Genomic DNA, 16839 nt, shown 5'->3' on the forward strand with positions numbered 1-16839 from the left:
CAACTCTCCACCGCTGAAATGTCAAACCAATGTTCACTCTCGTTCTTGCCCGGCGTCGGTCACTATCAAGTTTAGATTTATTTTTTTTTTCGTGGCACTTGACATTGTTTTCTTTTTTTTTTTAAGCAGCCTTCCGCGGAGTAACAGCGGGTGTCTGGGGCAGCGAAAATCTGTACTAGTTCCGTCTTCGCACGACAGGAAACAACTGACGAGGACGCGCATGACGTCACATCCCGCAGACAGAGGGCGGGAAATTCGAAACATTCGGACCGGACGCTTCCGAAATAATGTTGGCCAGAGGCTTGTAGGAGTACCCATTGTGAACAGCTAAGATATTGATCTACTAATTAGAATATGTTTCAGTCATAAATGGTCAAATAAAAAGGCTATTGTTAAGATATTTTTGGGGGAAATCCTCCATATAGTAGCTTTAAATAACTGCCGGATAATTAGTGATGGCTTTCTTTATTATCTGTTTTATCTCTGACGTCAAATTGGTCAATAAGTGCCGAAAATTGTCGGCCTCCGATTTTATCTTAGGCTTGTGTGAACGTCACAGGTGTAAGCTCTGAAATGTTTTTGGAATTATTTTTCTATCTGCTTCAGGATCTGAGATATAAATTCATTTTAATTTTGTTGAATTTCCAGGAAAAATTCAGGTTTTCGGGAGTGACTTAAGTCACCCATAGGTTAAAGAGACCTGTTTTGCCAGGCGCTTTAGGCCTAAATGAGTTAAACTGCTTGGACACCCCAATTGGAATTTAGCGGAAATCTAAACACACAGCAATAAGAACTAACATATTGTATTTTTAAATAAAAGGCATGCTTTGCTTTAAAAACCATCACAACTACCTACTAATCACTACTACCTACTAATGCTATCAACATAAAATCCCATTGACATGCAACTGCCGTCGCCTTCCAGGAGTGATAGGCCTTCAAATAACATATTTACACACAACCTCTGTAGGAACACGCATACACAGGTAATATGATGAAAATACTAAAAAGGCACATATTGTTCTTAAGCTGTAAAAACAGTTACATTAATACAGCTCTGTTGAAACTTTGTTCTACTCTTCTGATCTCATAAGCGTGTACTCTATGCATGCATGGCACAACACTGCCTCGAATAGGCCAACGCACAAAACAGCCACCATGTTTTAGTATATTTTTATTTCACTTTATTTATTTCCTAGTTGTTCTTTGAAGTTGCATTTTAAGTTGAGTTTTCTGGGATTCAAGGAATTTATTTTTGTACTACCAATGCACATTTCCACTTGGTATGGCAAGAGATAGTAAGGTTAGGTTAGAAAGTTCTGAACCACAGAGAAAAAGCAATTATGTGGATGCAGCAAGATGAAAATGCAAAATGCCAAGACCTTTCCTGCCTGAGCATGTGGATTGTGCAGCTTGTCTCTGGAAATGTTCAAAAGTTATTTCCAACTGTAATGATCTGTGAATGTCCTAAACATTCAAAATCCAGGCTCAAACAAGTCTAAAAATCTCTGAAAGATACAGGTAAAGTTGTTGGAAAGCGAACCACTAAAATGTGGGGATAGAAATTGAATTTGCCCCCATCATACGTCTTGCTATAAACAAATGGTCCAACGACTTTGCAAACAGCCAACAATAGATTCCTTGTACGGCTTCCCACAGGACACTGAGGAAGACGATGACGATGATGATGACGATGATGACGATGACGAAGACGACGACGATGATGAAAAGAACAGAGCTTCATCTGAAGCAGCGTCCTCCAGTGATGATGATGACGATGACGTACGTTGTTCACTTTATGATAAAGCTAAAACAAAAACAAACAAAAAACACTAATGCCACTCGAACTTCTGTGGTGACATTGAAGAAATAGAAAAATGTGTACTGAAATATTGGCTCCTAAGTTTCACTGTTATTTAAAATAAATAAATAAATAAACATCAAATTTTTGATTGAAACCCATATTGCTTACAATAGGGAAAGGCAGCGCACGTATTGTGCGACATTTATTTTCATTTAAAGACATGACGTAATCAAGTATCATTGCCATATGGTGAAGGGGGTAGCGAGCACGACTGCTCCGTCCCAAAACCGTAATCAATCTTCGCCAAATGTGCACTTCTGTACTCATTGCGGAGTCATACTCTAAGGGTGTATTGAGACCAGAAAAGTCCTTTAGTACGCTTGTTTAGTCCGAACCAAAAGCGGACTTTATTTTTTTGAGTTTGGTGCGATTCATATTCACACTGTGCTTTTTGCAAGTGGACTATATTGCGTAATCACGTCGACCCACGTGACGATCCGTGCTCCCATTGGACAAAAATGACGAGGGCTGTACGCGTACGAAACCTGGAAATAGCGGAAAACGTGAAATTCCGACGTGCTGTATTACTGATCTGCATATTTGTGGGGTTATTAGATGCAAGATATATGTGAGCGTCAAGGGCAGCTCATTCAATGGAGGTTCCGCCACGCCGTTGCTAATTTTGGAACGCGTCGTCGATTGCGTGCAGTAAACGGAGGAGCTGTTGCGCTCCGCTTACCCCGCCCCCACCACAACATGCTGACAGCAGCGTGGCTAAACAGAATATGGATGATTCTGAATGAATTTAGCACAATATTCACTACCGGGCAGAATTTTCCCCCCATGATACTTGACTACGAAGGCTTGTTAAGCCCAAAAAGGCGCATATGTCCAGTAATTGGAGCGGATCAGCCGTGGTTTGTATTCAGACTGCAAAGCGAACCGCGCCGTGTGCGTTTGGAAGAGGACCGAGACCACCTCGAAAGGTGGGTCTCGGTCCGCTTGTTTGGTCCGCACCAGGATTCCTTTGTGTGTATTCAGACCTGCACAAAAGGTCCGCACCAGCGTGCGAAACGAAATCTGGTCTGTTTAAAGCGGACCAAACAGTGCAGGTCTGAATACACCCTAAAAATAACAAAAGCCACATTATTTTTTATTTTATGGACAGCAAGCTGCACCTCCCAACATTGCCACAGTCATAGCATCGGCAACGTAAAGGGTCCATCCATCCATCCATTCATTTTCTTGACCGCTTATTCCTCACAAGGGTCGCGGGGGGTGCTGGCACCTATCTCAGCTGACGTACAACCACCCACACTCACAAGCACACCTAGGGACAATTCGGAGCACCCAATTAACCTGCCATGCATATCTTTGGAATGTGGGAGGAGACCGGAGTACCCGGAGAAGACCCACGCGGGTACGGGGAGAACATGCAAACTCTACTCAGCAAGGCCAGAGCCTGGACGCGAACCCGAGTCCCCAGAACTGGGAGGCGGACGTGCTAACCACTCCATCACCGTGCCGCCCGTAAATGGTACATACAAAAAAAATATTGTGACTGTCGGCCAAATATTTTTGTAGTATGATTTGGGCATAAGTAGGGATGTGCACATACATTTAGTGAGGGTCGATCACATCTTTGGGACGGACAATTTATAGAAGTCAGGCCAGAAGCTGCCGCCTTGACAACCATACCTCTGTACAAGGAGAAGGAACAAAATCTGACGGTTCGGAGTGAACTCGCATATCAAATGCACCGTACTAAAACAATTCAGATAGGGATAAATACTTAAGCAGTATAGAAAATTATGTACGCAGAAGAGATAGACCGATGTTTTTTTTCAATTCTGTGGTAACATAATCTGACTATTCAAAATGTTTGCTTGTGTTGAAGAAGGACGACGATGATGACGACGACGATGATGACGATGACGACGAGGTGGACAACAAGGAGAACAAGTCAGAGGACAGCAGCAGCGAATCCAACTCTGGTGGCTCGTCAGACTCTGAATCAGACTGAAGGCCGGCGGTCGCCGCGAGGGGCACGGTGGGGGGGAGAGGGGTAGCGGGACCGCCGTGACGACGGGATAGACCAAGCTGAGCCACGCCAACGCCCGCCCAAGCCACCTCAGTTTCACACGCCCGCCTTTTTTTTTTTTTTTTTTTTTTTTTTTTTGTGGTTCCCTTCAGTCCCTCTCTGAGTTTTAGTTGTACCCGCATCCCACTGGTTTGGCGATGTTCCGAACTGACACTTCCTTATTCTTTCACGTTTTACAACAATGTCGCCCATTTGATTTGGTTGTTCCGGAGGGACGAGCCAGGCTTTTCACAGCCAAAGAACATGACGACCGGATGGGACACTTTAAGTATGGAGAGGGGCGGGCAAGATGTGAGGGTGTTTGTACTGGAAAAATTGCACTCTTAAGGATGTTTCCTTGTTAATACCCTTTTTCCCCTCTCTTTCCTTTTTTTTCCCCTCTGCTTTTGATTTTATCCCGTTAGTTCTTAATAAAGAAGTGGTATTTTTTCAAATATATATATATAAAAAAAAACAAAAAAAACAAATCAAGAAGCCATGATGAATGTTTGTTTTTTTATGTTGTTGCTGGAACGTCGTTTAAAATGCTGAAGTGCACATACGTTTTCAACCATCTTTTTTTTTTAATTTTTTTTTAATTTTTTAAACAAAAAACTTTTTTTCTTTGATTGGAAGCGTCAATTGATTAGGCACCATTGTACTAATTGAAACAGTGCCGTAGTCACTCCACAAACTATAGAATATATTGACATTACACCTGCTTACAAAAAATATACACTCACATGCAGTATCCCCTTTGTAAACAAAAAGCAATTTGTGGGAGTTTTTTTTTTGTTTTTTGTTTTTAAATCAACAAAGAAGCGCTGCATGTTTGATTTGAAGTTTGTTGCTCATTTTCTGTCCAAACAACAAATAAAGCAGTTTGTTGTGCAACACTCACTATGTTCCCCCCACGCATGCTTTTTTTCTAAAATATTCTAATTTGGCTCATTATAATGGTGTTTGATGTTGGTTACCTCCCCCACAATCTGCACTAAATAGTAGAGTGGACAACACAGACTACATCATGAATGTACATATTTGACATTTTTGCTTGGTGATGACACATCATGACTGACGTTAGTTATAACATTCTGTTAATGTGATGCTGATTTGACTGAAAAAAAAAAAGTTAAGAGGTCAAAACTTGTGTATTATTGTAAATACTGTTTTAATTTTGTATGGAGTGTTTTTCTTTTCTCCCGTCCGTTGCTTGATTTTGTTTTTCTTGAGGAGAGAGATGTTTAAGAGCAGCAAAAAAAAAAAAAAAAAGGCTAAGTTTGTACTGCTGATTATTTGACAAAAAAAATTGATGTTTTCTATAGCCGGGGGTGTTATTATGATGTCGTTGTAGTTCAAGTATTTGGGGCAAATAAACGCAATCTTGAACAATTTGTCTTTTCAGTATGAAGGAGAAAAAAGGAGAGAGAGAAAAAATCACATAATAAAGCCATCAGGGGGTGGGGGGGGGACACGTTTTGAAAAGACTTCTGAGACATTTTCACCACAGAAAATGGTTGTAATATGAGGGTGAAATTATTTTTGAGTTATAGATATTGAAAGAGAAAAATATTTTTTTCCAATCTGAATATCAGGGTAAAGTTGTTTTTAGATACATTTTGAGTGGGGGAAAGCATGTTTTAGGGGCGGGGGTGCCATATTAAGAAAATTATTTAAAAAAATAAATTTGTATTTTATTGGCAATTTTTAAGGATTAGTAAATCAGTAACAAGATTAGATTAAAGATTTATTTTTTATTTTTTTTTACTTGGACAAAAACATTCAACCCGGATTGGCTGGTAACCAGTTCAGGGTGTACACCGCCTGCTGCCCGAAGGCAGCTGGAATAGGATCCAGCACTCCCGCGACCGTTGTGAGGAAAAGCTGCTAAGAAAATGGATGGATGGTTTGAAAAACATTCAATTAATGATTTTTTTTTTCTTTCACAAAATATTACATAAATACATATTCTGCCAGTCAGAAGAAATAATGTATTTTCTTCGGTAGTTTTAGTGCCATTTTTAATTTATTTTATTTTTGCCAGGGGGTATATGCACAGGTCACGTACATTCAAAAAGTCTATAAGTAGTACAAATACTGTTTTTGTTTTTCAGTGAGCTAGTAATCGATTTTATTTGAGATATTATTATGAAAACTTCCTTTTTTTATGATACGTGAAAAAAAAAATCCCATGACGTAACCGGAAGTGCCTTGTTATCCCGCGCTGTGATTGGTCGAGCGCTGCTGCATGGCCGCCTTGCGACTGTCAAGCGGCACAAGACGTCCATTTGTTTGTTTCGTCTCGTCAACAGCTGCGACAAACAAACAAGAACAACAAACAGAAATACCCTTTTAACTTTTTTTTTTTTTTTTTTGAGACACGACGGATATGGACGTTGAAGAAGATTCCTCGCGCTGACTAACGCGGGTCATGTGGAGTCGCCTGCTGCTGGTGGTGAACGGGCCGCTTCCGTGACGACTAGGTAAAAGAAAAGCAAAATCTAAACGGTGTCTGTGATGATCATGGTGGTGGTGATGATTATGATGATGATGCGCACGCACCCTCAATGCTGGCTGCGCCTGCAAGCGCGTCACGGTTCGGCGCTTTGAGCCAGCTAGGTAGCTAATGCTAGATCCAACACACAATTAGCCGCTTTTTGGTGATCCACTGGTCCCTAATCCGTCGTAATAGAAAAACACACAATGACGCCACAGAAAACTTAAACAGCCCGAACCTTGCGGGATTTTAGTTCAATTTCGATCAATCGGTGGCTTGGTGCACAAAATTCTTGTTAATTCAATTACCTATTAGCTGTTCTCTCTCACTCTCTCTTTTTTTTTTTTTTTTTGACTTGGCACTACAACCACAATAATAAACGTACAATTTAGGTGAAAAGTTTACATACACGTTGCAGTATTTTCGATCAATCACATTTCAGTGGCTTGGTGCACAAAATTATTATCTATGGACTTCCGCATTCGCCGTATTAATGCACCCAACCTTCCGGTGCAGGGAGACTTCAGTGGAACTCACTATTGATGTGATGTAAAACGCAAATCCTAAATCCTTAAGGCCCTCAAAAATAACAGGGGCCGCGCCATGCTTTAACACTATGCCTATCAGAATTTTAAAACAATTAGATCTCCCAGAGCCGTAATTTTGACGGCTTGAGTTCTGTTAATGACGTCATTGCTTAAATGATTACGACACGGAAATACAAGCCGTTCGAGTAGCTAGGAAAGCTATTTTTTTGTTAATGTAAATTATGTATTGTAGCTCTTCTACGGGTCCACACAATATCCCACCTCCCCACCCCAACCAATAACAACAACTCTCTGTAGCTGTAGCCTCCTCTTCGGCCAAGTTTTCTCTTCGCCGACGGGATCTGACGATGTCTGCCTCGTCAATATTTTGAAGCAGATGTAATGTCTCTACTGTTTATTTTTTGGTCACCTCATGGTGACATTTCTCTTAATGCCTTGCTGAAAAGCGGTTGCTATGGAAATCCAGCATTGTTGTCAGCAGGTGCAAGAGTAATGACTCATATAAATATTTTCATGTTTTTTAATACAATAAAATGGCAGCATAGGAATAACATGCATATAGGCACATGAAAGTCAAAATGCCAGAAAGGCAGAAACATTACATGATTTTGAAAACAGATTAGCAAACACATCAAAGTTTAGCTTCAAAATCCATCTCTGGTTCTACTGTTAACAAACAGCGCCCTTGTGTGATCGACAACTACAGACTAGTTATCCCTGCAAATGTTAACAAGTTACAGCAAACTGTCTCCGGTGGTCAGCAAGGCAGAGTTAAACCGTCTATCTGCGCACACAGCAGTGATTGCTTGATGTACTAGGGCTGCACGATTAATCTAAATCTAACCGACATCGAGGTTTGACCAAGTGCAATAACCTAATCGCAAAACAGTGTGGTTTTTAGTTTCTTTTTTTTTACCCCCTTTGGCGTTTGAGTGATAGCTGTATTAGCCAACCACAATTGCCAATGCGTGAGTCTTAATGGCGCTGGCCAATCAGCGTTGTTGGATCATACAAGTTAGTCTGCGCTCCGGTGCCTTCATTTTGTACAGCGCAACCATAACGAGTGCACCTCGAGGCATGCTGTGACTGCCGTGCACCGAAGTGGATTTAATGGAAGAAGGGACTTCTGCCGCTATAAAGGAGGGGCGAGAGAGCAACTTGTGCCAGAGAAGGGCACTACGTCTGTTATTTGGCCGTATTTCGGATTCGACAAAAATGACGTGGACCAAAAGAAAAGCGCCAGATACAAAATGTGCTATCAGCGAGTAGCCAGATCTAGAGGCATCACGACCAACCAGTTAGTATAACGTTTATAATATGGAGTGAATGTGACAGCAACGTATTTGTCACCATAATTGAACTGTGCATGTTTTTTGTTGTTGTAGTTTTTTAATCTTAAAATGGCATTAAAATGACGGATAATATAATCTAAGTGTTCATTTTATTGTCAGGAATTAATATTTGTAGCCTAAACATGAGTAGTACTGAGTTGAGTTGTGAGCTTTGTGTTGATTTTGGTCACAATAAATGTGAATAATTTGCAGTTATCTTGCCTGTTGTCAACGTGATGTATGTACAGAACACCATTTTGTTACTACACCATTGAGAAGATTCAGCCAAGGGATTTTCAAATGAAAATGGAGGATATGGCCCTGTCAGGCCCAGACAACGCCAGGCTAGAGGTATAGCAAGTATTTTAAATGAATGTTTGTCATTATTGAGTTTTAACGTTTGCGTGTGGTAGGCCTTGGTCCACGACATCTATTCTGAGCTGGTGGAGGACGCCTGCCTGGGCCTTTGTTTTGAGGTGCATCGCGCTGTCAAGCACGGCTACTTCTTCCTGGATGACACCGACCCAGAGAGCGCCAAGGAATTCGGTTGGTACCGTCGGGCCTTCATCCAGTTGTTTTATATCAGTTTTTTTTTTCTTTTCTTTTTTCTCTTAAGACGTGAGCTCAGTGAGCAATCAAAGGACGAATTTCACAAGTGTAACCTGCCCATAGTTTCCACTTGGCTGCAAGTGCTCCATTGTGTTGCTGACCTTCGTTTCCTCTTAGAAATTGCCTTTACCGTACCATAAAGTAAGTTGGATCAATTGTAATCATAAGTCAGGGTACCATATTGTACAGGACACCCTCCCTCTAGCTCCTCCATTAACTCAAGTAGATGCTTCTTTTACACCACAGTCTATGCTTTGCTCTGGTACCTAGTCACTTGGCACTGCAAGTGTTCCAAGCAAAATCATTATTGTAACATTTGCCCAAATACTGGTCATAGGGCTGTGCAATTACCGTCATCAAAATTCAGTTTTGAGTTGTTTCAATGTATACTTCTGCACCTTTTTTTCTTTTTTCTTTTTTTCATTAAAGTAACGAATATGCTGCAATTGGCTGGCAACCAGTTCAGGATGAACCCCGCCTACTGCCCGAAGCTGGCTGGGATAGGCTCCAGCACCCTTGTGACCATTGTCAGGAATAAGCGGCTATGAAAATGGATGGATGGATAACTCGTATAAGTTTTGTTCCGTCCAAAAGGAACTTGCAGAATTATAGTGTTTCAAAGAATTTTATTTGTCTTAAAGGGATTTTCAGCAGTAAACAGTTCATATTTTATTCAGAATTAATTTGATAACTTCATTATTTTTCATGTACAATTAATATCTTTAAAAACAAATTTTTCCACTTGATGTCGACTGAAGATGACATCACCTGTGCTGAGGAAGTAGGTAACAACCAATCATGGCTCACCTGTTTTCTGGGTTTGGTCAACAAATTGCAGTCGACAGCGAGTGGAAAAATTATTTTTTAAAGATATTAATTGTGTATGAAAAATAATGAAGTTATCAAATTAATTCTGGACAAATGATTAACTTTACTGCTGAAAATGGCTCAATGAGTCAAGTTTAAACTAGGGTTATCAAGCGATTTAAAATGTTTAATCGTAATTAATCGCGTGACTTAAATAGTTAAGTCACGATTAATCATAAATTTGATATCTCTTCTAAATGTACAATAAAATGTACAATAAAAATGTTTTTTCTAAGTTTCATACTCTTGTTAACATAAAAGTAGGGATGTAACTATAAGGGCAATATCGTGATATTAAAACTGCCACAATATCATAGTCATATTCATGATATTTAAAAGCAACACATCTGTTAAAAAAAAGTCAGGTTGATTTCCATTTGTGCAGTTCTAGCACCCTCTGGTGGATATTTTTTTTCGTGCTTAATTTTCATTAGGGATGTTTTGGCCCTTCTATGTTTAAAATCTACACTAATTGAAAATGATAATTAATAATAATATTAATAATAATAATATAATAATATAAATAATTAAAATGAAGGGGAACATAATATGCCTGTGAACCGACAACCGAGTCAATATGTGAAGGAACTCAATGTGTGCGTGCATTAACAAGTAAGCGGCTTAATATTAAATATTAGAGATTGTAGATGGTATATATGCATTGCTGTTATGTACAAAAGCACAATATTGTGCCTTTTTTTTTAGTATGAGTTAGTTCATTTTTTTTTTTTTTACAATATTGTGACCTTTTTTAAATATTGCTAACCTCCCCACATTATTCTGATAATTATCGTATCGTGAGCTTCATATTGTGATAATATTGTATCGTGATGTTTGGATATCGTTACATCCCTACATAAAAGTAGAAAAATATTAAACTAATAGATATATGGCTGCATCTTGTAGTAATTTCTACAGTAATTTTATAATAATTCATTAAATTGAGTTACAATTAAAAAGCTGTAGTGTAAAAAAAAACGTAATATTGATTTGTGTTGAGGCAATTTTTTTTTCTGCCACTAGATGGCGTAATTGCATTTTTAAGACATTGGTGACTGCTCAATGTATATTTCTTTTAATTAAGAGCTATCAAATCTATAGCATGAAGGAACTTGTGAAATTCTGCACATTTTTAAAATTGTAAAATACAACTTGATCCCAGTCTCCACAAATATATGCATTATTATTCAATTTATTACTGCTAATTTTTTACATGGACGTGTCTGCTGCATTGCAACTGAACTGGAGTTCCCCCAGTACAGGCGTTCCAAGTAAGGGGCGGTCATTAATCGCACATTAAAAAAACCAAAAAAACAACAACAATCTTGCCCTTAATTAAAGGAACTTTAACTCAAAATTAACACACTAATTTTGACACCCCGAGTTCAAACATTTTCTTGTTTTGTACCAAAAGAATAAATGATCGTCCAAATTGTGATTTCAATTATGACCAAAATAATCATGATTAATATTTTCTTCATAATCGAGCAGTCCTAACTGGTCAAAAGAACGATAATGAACACACATGCTAACGTTAGTTCAGCTGCAGGCTACCGCGTGTCTCCACTTGGCTGAATAGTCATCACGGTTTGACGATTAACCATGAGAAGGACCTTCAATCTGATCCATCTGTGCTTGTTGCAGAGATTGTGGACCAGCCAGGTGTGGACATCTTTGGTCAGGTTTACAACCAGTGGAAGAACAAGGAGTGCGAGTGTCCCAATTGCAAGCGGCTGATCGCGGCATCCCGCTTTGCGCCGCACCTGGAGAAGTGTCTGGGCATGGGACGCAATAGCAGCCGCATTGCAAGCCGCAGGTTGGCCCCGCCCCATGCAAATTGAGCATCCAAATCTGATTTTTGATTGCATGCATTTCATATTATGGACAGGCTGGCCAGCAACAACAACAACGTGAGCAAGTCGGAGAGCGACCAGGAAGATAACGACGACCTAAATGACAATGACTGGTCGTACGGCGCAGAGAAGAAATGTGAGCAATGTAAAAGTCAAACACAAACTCCAACTGCTCTCATATAGCAGCCTTTTTAATCATTATCATTATTATTATTATTATTATTATGGTTTTGTTTTCTGATTGCAGCCAAGAAGAGAAAGTCAGATAAGGTCATTTTGCTTTTATTTCTCCTCATTATTGACAATGTTGTGTGCCGTCTTGTGACTTATGTTTTTACATCTGTACAGAACCAAAATTCACCGCGGAGATCCAAATCTCTAAAGCACAAAAATGGTGAGGGATAATTCTTGTTTGTCTTTTCAGTAAATGTGTCAGGCTTTACATGAGTAGGATTTTAGGGGCCGATTGATGATCATCAAGTTTGAAAAACCAAGCTAGCTAATCCGGTTTAGATAACTTGTTTATTTACTGTATTTATTTATTCAATTATTTTAATATTTTTTGTTTTATTTAAAAAGTGACAATTTATAGTAATGAGCATTTGCATGTAAATATGCCAGATTATAGCAATTGGCGAGTTTCAACTTGTGATGTTTGGAATGCAATCAGGTTGGCGTCAAGTCTAAAAAGAATTTAGCAATGAATAAATTCACGTCTTCGTTTTTTAATTTGGGATATTGTTCATCCAAAGATGTGGCCATTAAATCTGCACATCAAAAAAAGTGTCAAAATGTATTTTCTTTTGTTTAAATGTTGTAAATTAAAATTCTGAAATTGAGAAAATATTTTATTTCATCTAAACAAATGATTTCAAAAAAATGAAAAATGAGTGAAAGTTGACTGAATATAATTCAAATTAACTGATTTATTTTTGTTTAATTCAGATTAGAAATTAAAACATTGAGAAATTTGTCAAATTTAAGTTAAGAATTCAAACGTGATTGACATTTATATTTAACTTGAATAAATTAATTCCAACGTTCAAAGTGAGTGACATTGAAATTAAGAATTTTAAATTGAGTAAAATGGGTGGAAAATATTTTTCTCTAACTCATTTGCTCCCAAAAACATATACATACGTTCTATTTTAAACATTGTCATGCTCCCAAAGACGTATTTATACATTTTTTATGTTTTTTTTTTTTTTTTTTTAATGCTAGAACATAAAGAAGTCTTTGATGCAGCCTCTGAACTTAAGAGAATGAAAGAACCAATGGTAGTTATTACAAAAACGGCCATCAGGTGGCAGCAGAGTATAAGAGATGAACCAGGGCCATGGTTTTCCCCACTGTTTTAAACAGATTTGTGAATAATGATGAAATTTAGCTATATTCTAATGCTAATTGCTGCAAAACTGAAACAGATAGAAATATTCTTTTTTTTTTCTGATGAAAGAAGAGACTCTAATCTTGCTTATGGTAGGTTCTATGTTTTTTATAGCAGTAGAACACAATATTCTGTGGGCCTTGCAAAATCAGTCAAAATCCAGTAAAACAGCCAGGAGCGAAGGGGGTTGCTTTGGTCAAAATGGCTGCGAGTGAAAGATGAATAGAAAATGTTCTCTTTTCATATTGTTGTATTGAAATGAATGTTTTCTATAATTAAACAGAGGACATTTCCATACTGTGCTTAGACTAGAGGGTGCACCTCAGTTTTGAGGAGACCATTTTTGTCTTGACATCCCCTTCAAATGAATATAATGAATTGTTTTGTGTTTCAGGTGATCTGGGCAGCAGCGTCCCCTCGGAAGCCTTCAAGGTGACCACTTCTTTGCCCTGATCGCCATCAGTCTCACTTTACAGCAACTCCTTGCATCTTTTGCCTTCTTTCAGTACAATAACTACACTAGCGCTGGCATCAGTTACGAAACTCTGGGGCCCGAGGAAGTCAGGTCGCTCTTGACCACGGTGAGAAAACCACAGTTACTGTCTAGCTCCGCTCTCCACATGGTTTGCCCCGACAAAAGATTGCTTGTTTGGGTGGGGAATTCCATCGCAATGCAAAAGAGCGAAAATGTGGTGATGGATGTTTTGCTCAAGGTGTGTTTGATTGTGCAGCAATGTGGGGTGATCTCTGAACACACCAAGAAGATGTGCACCAGGTACGTATCGCACATACACAAGCACAATGCTGTGATGTGGTTCCGTCCGTCTTCCCCTTTCCCCTTTCCGCTTAATACTGCTCTGAAGTGAAAGTGAAAGTGCATGAAGTGACTTCCGCTTTCATCTTCATCTACTTCTAAATGTTGGGACAGACTGAAGGTTGAACACAAGTTGGCAGCAGGGGCGGCAAGCCATCGACCTGCACGCACGTGCCCCCCCTGGCGGGCGACCAGTCACCGGCCTCTTTCGTACAGAGACCCTGCAAAATGTTCGCCCCAAGACCCACTTTCACACAGTAGCGCTGCATCCAGCCATTAGATATAATAAATTCCTATTTGTTCTATTTGTTGAAACTGTCATTAGGACCTGACACAAGTCTGACAGTATGATCTGTGCAAAAAAAAACACAAAAAAAAAAAACAGTGTCTGGCCCACTGTTCTGAATATACGACTCAATAGTCAATAGGCCAAGATTCTTGAAGTCGCGAGGCCGCCATATTGCTCCTCCCAAGAACCATTTCTCAGCATACGATCCTATACATTTACAGTAACAAAATTGGAGAACATTTGAGACAGTACTTAGTAGAAACAGCATGATTTCTGATGTTTTAAAATTGTTAAACATAAATAAGAGGACTTCAGACATTTTACAATTTGCCTTAATACATGTATAAATTATATGCTTAATGATGTTTAGTGCAGTAGGAAACTTGTATATTTTTTTTTATTAAAGAATTCTAACTGTAATTCATCAAAAGATGTATCTGCCAAATCTAATATTGGGGTCTAAGGAACTGAGCGATAAAAGACAAAGGGGGTCTTCAAAGCAGCATATCTTATTTTTTTTTAATTATTATTTTTCTTGTTAAAAAATAGTGACCACCCCACCACAAAAAAAAAAGAAGTCTTTTTTTATTTTATTTCGTTAACAAAATTGTTTTTTGAATTTTAATTTGTTTTTTTCGTTAATCAAGCACAACAAACTGTAGCTGGCGGAGTCAGTGAAGGTTGGCCAGATGTACTGATTTGCTAACTACGAATGACATGTTTCATTCAGGGTGATGTATGTAAAAAGATAAATGGAGTCCCACATATGTCACCCTGAATGTCATTTGTGGACGGTTACTGAGTGGGTCCTCATCATCAGCCACAGTTTCATCTTCACTTTTGGCTGGCCTCAAATCTTCCTAATCATCCTATCTGTGTGAAAAGGGGCAAATTCCGGTGAGCTGGTCTCCCTCCATCGAGGCTCGTGCGTCAAGTCGGTCAGGGATGTTGTAACGCCACCTTGTGTCCCGCCCACCAGGTCTCAGCGCTGTCCCCAGCACACGGACGAGCAGAGGAGGAGCGTCAGGGTGTTCCTCCTGGGGCCGTCCGCGTGAGTGTGCCCCCCCCACCCCGCCCCGCCCCGAACCCACCCTTAACCCCCCCCCTTACATGTGTACTTACCTCTTGTATGACTGAATGCTTCTGTCTGTTATTTTTTACCACGTTCACACAAAATGGACGCCACAATGTTAACAATGAGAGGCGAAAAAAAGAACACCACAGACGTTCTGAGGAATGAAAGCATATGATGGCAAATTAGCGCGTTTGATTTCCAAAGCGCAAATAGCTGTTTTGGGAGTCCACACCGGAACCCAGTGACCCTGTGTGCGCTTCCCATGGTTACCAGGTCGTCCTTGCCCGATGTCGACGCCACGGCGGAGAGTGACGCGTTTGAGCTCCAAGGGGACGGCGGTGGTGGCGGCGGGGCTCAGAATCTCATCAGCCGTTTGCAGTGGGAAGACTCGCCGGAGATTTCGCCCACTGACTCCGCCTCATCCAGAGCCAGTAAGAACGGAATTGCTACTAAAGAAAGCATTTATTTACTATTTGGTTGTTTTTCAAAAATATATTTCAAACTGGATGAAATGTTGCGTGCATGTCTATAAGCTGATATTTCCACATTGCTTTCTTCTCCTCACAGGCACCAACCATTCGGACCCTCGCAGGCCCAAGAAGAAGAAGCGAACCTCGCTGGTTTTGAACAGCACGGCAGGAGCAGGATGCGGCGGTGGCGGTGAAGGAACAAGCGGAAGTGTAACGAGCGGCAGCAACGGCGGCGTCTCGCAGAGTAACGTTAGCTTGCCCGCCAAGAAAAAGCGCCCCAAGCTTCCTATTCCTTCTATTTCCAGTATCTACGATGACTTGAACTAGCACCGGAGGACATTTGTTACCCCCCACGTCTCTACGCCAACTTGACAAAGTGTCGGGATGATGCGCTCAGGTGCACTAACAACCACACATACACACCCCCACACACATTCCTCTGCTCTCTCTACTGCTGTGTGTATTCCAGGTGACGTGTGACTCGTGGATACCGTATTTCCTCAAATAGTGGCCTGTCGAAAAGTCTATCCCTCTATTAATCATTGAAAACTAGGCTTTACACAATCAAGATTTTTGGGGCCAGTCACAGTGGCCGATCAGCGAGTTAAAAAAAAAAAAGAAAGAAAAAAAAGTGTCTTTTAAAATAGCTTATTTTAAAAATAAAGGCATTATGCGTTCAGGATTTTTGGGGTCAATCAGAGAGTTTTGGAAAAAAAAAACACGATAATCCCCAATTAAATCAAAAGATGGAGGACTATATTTAGTCAAACGTATATATTTACTCTACACTCTAACCCCTGCCATAGCGCAATTTCACCTGTAATTGAAAGAAACAAAAAACAAACCTAGACTCTGCTGTACCCCCTTAAAGGGATAGTTTGGATTTTTTGACATGAATCCCTATTTCATCCTCACCTCCAGTGTGTGCGATCAACACTGACTTACCCCTGACAGCGTTCTGTGACACGCGTTCTGGTCCGGTGTTGGACGAGAAGAAAATAGTCCAGCAAGCTGGCTGGGGTCACGGAAATAAATCATTTTTCTTCTAAAAACATTTGTGTTCAAAAGAGTGATACATTTGCATCACTAAACTCCTTTCTGAAAAAAAAAGTCAGACGCCATTACCGCCGGTCACTATTTTTCTGTTTGTTCGTATCACTGCGCGTCGCCCTGTAGACAGCTGATCGATGCGCTGCAGACAGCTGATCCGCGCGC

The 16839-nt window shown here is 40.0% G+C and overlaps 2 protein-coding genes across 10 annotated transcripts in view; both read left to right on the top strand.

Moving 5' to 3' along the window:
• ubtf (upstream binding transcription factor) overlaps positions 1-4784 on the top strand; it is a 35609-nt gene extending 30825 nt beyond the window's left edge. For 5 of the 6 annotated variants that reach the window (XM_077494348.1, XM_077494349.1, XM_077494350.1 and 2 more), the window contains 2 exons: positions 1660-1782; positions 3702-4784. In XM_077494348.1, the coding sequence (XP_077350474.1) occupies positions 1660-1782; positions 3702-3827 (249 nt within the window). In that variant the 3' untranslated portion in view covers positions 3828-4784. The remainder of the gene's footprint in view (positions 1-1659; positions 1783-3701) is intronic. The other variant, XM_077494352.1, reaches the window with a different exon arrangement.
• Positions 4785-6094: 1310 nt separating this feature from the next.
• atxn7l3a (ataxin 7 like 3a) lies at positions 6095-16584 on the top strand. Of its 4 annotated transcripts, none has more exons than XM_077494355.1 (13): positions 6095-6367; positions 8509-8611; positions 8674-8806; positions 11381-11552; positions 11625-11734; positions 11837-11859; positions 11938-11983; positions 13371-13408; positions 13483-13557; positions 13708-13751; positions 15059-15130; positions 15428-15585; positions 15722-16584. In XM_077494355.1, the coding sequence occupies exons 2-13, from the start codon at positions 8561-8563 to the stop codon at positions 15949-15951; spliced, it is 1152 nt and encodes a 383-aa protein (XP_077350481.1). In that variant the 5' UTR covers positions 6095-6367; positions 8509-8560; the 3' UTR covers positions 15952-16584. The 4 variants fall into 4 exon arrangements, with proteins under 4 accessions (XP_077350481.1, XP_077350480.1, XP_077350482.1 ...); XM_077494356.1 differs by having other exon boundaries at positions 6096-6367; positions 11625-11725; XM_077494354.1 differs by having other exon boundaries at positions 11625-11725; positions 11837-11983.
• The last annotated feature ends 255 nt before the right edge of the window (positions 16585-16839 follow it).

Source organism: Festucalex cinctus, chromosome 1 (assembly GCF_051991245.1).
Source record: "Festucalex cinctus isolate MCC-2025b chromosome 1, RoL_Fcin_1.0, whole genome shotgun sequence".
Taxonomy (NCBI): Eukaryota; Metazoa; Chordata; class Actinopteri; order Syngnathiformes; family Syngnathidae; genus Festucalex; species Festucalex cinctus.

Excerpts from the sequence above, each read along its gene's own strand:
- atxn7l3a (XM_077494354.1), top strand. The coding sequence starts at position 8,561 with ATGAAAATGGAGGATATGGCCCTGTCAGGCCCAGACAACGCCAGGCTA. Across the intron at positions 11,553-11,624 it reads AGCCGCATTGCAAGCCGCAG|GCTGGCCAGCAACAACAACA; the intron begins GTTGGCCCCGCC and ends TATTATGGACAG. Across the intron at positions 15,586-15,721 it reads CTCCGCCTCATCCAGAGCCA|GCACCAACCATTCGGACCCT; the intron begins GTAAGAACGGAA and ends TTCTCCTCACAG.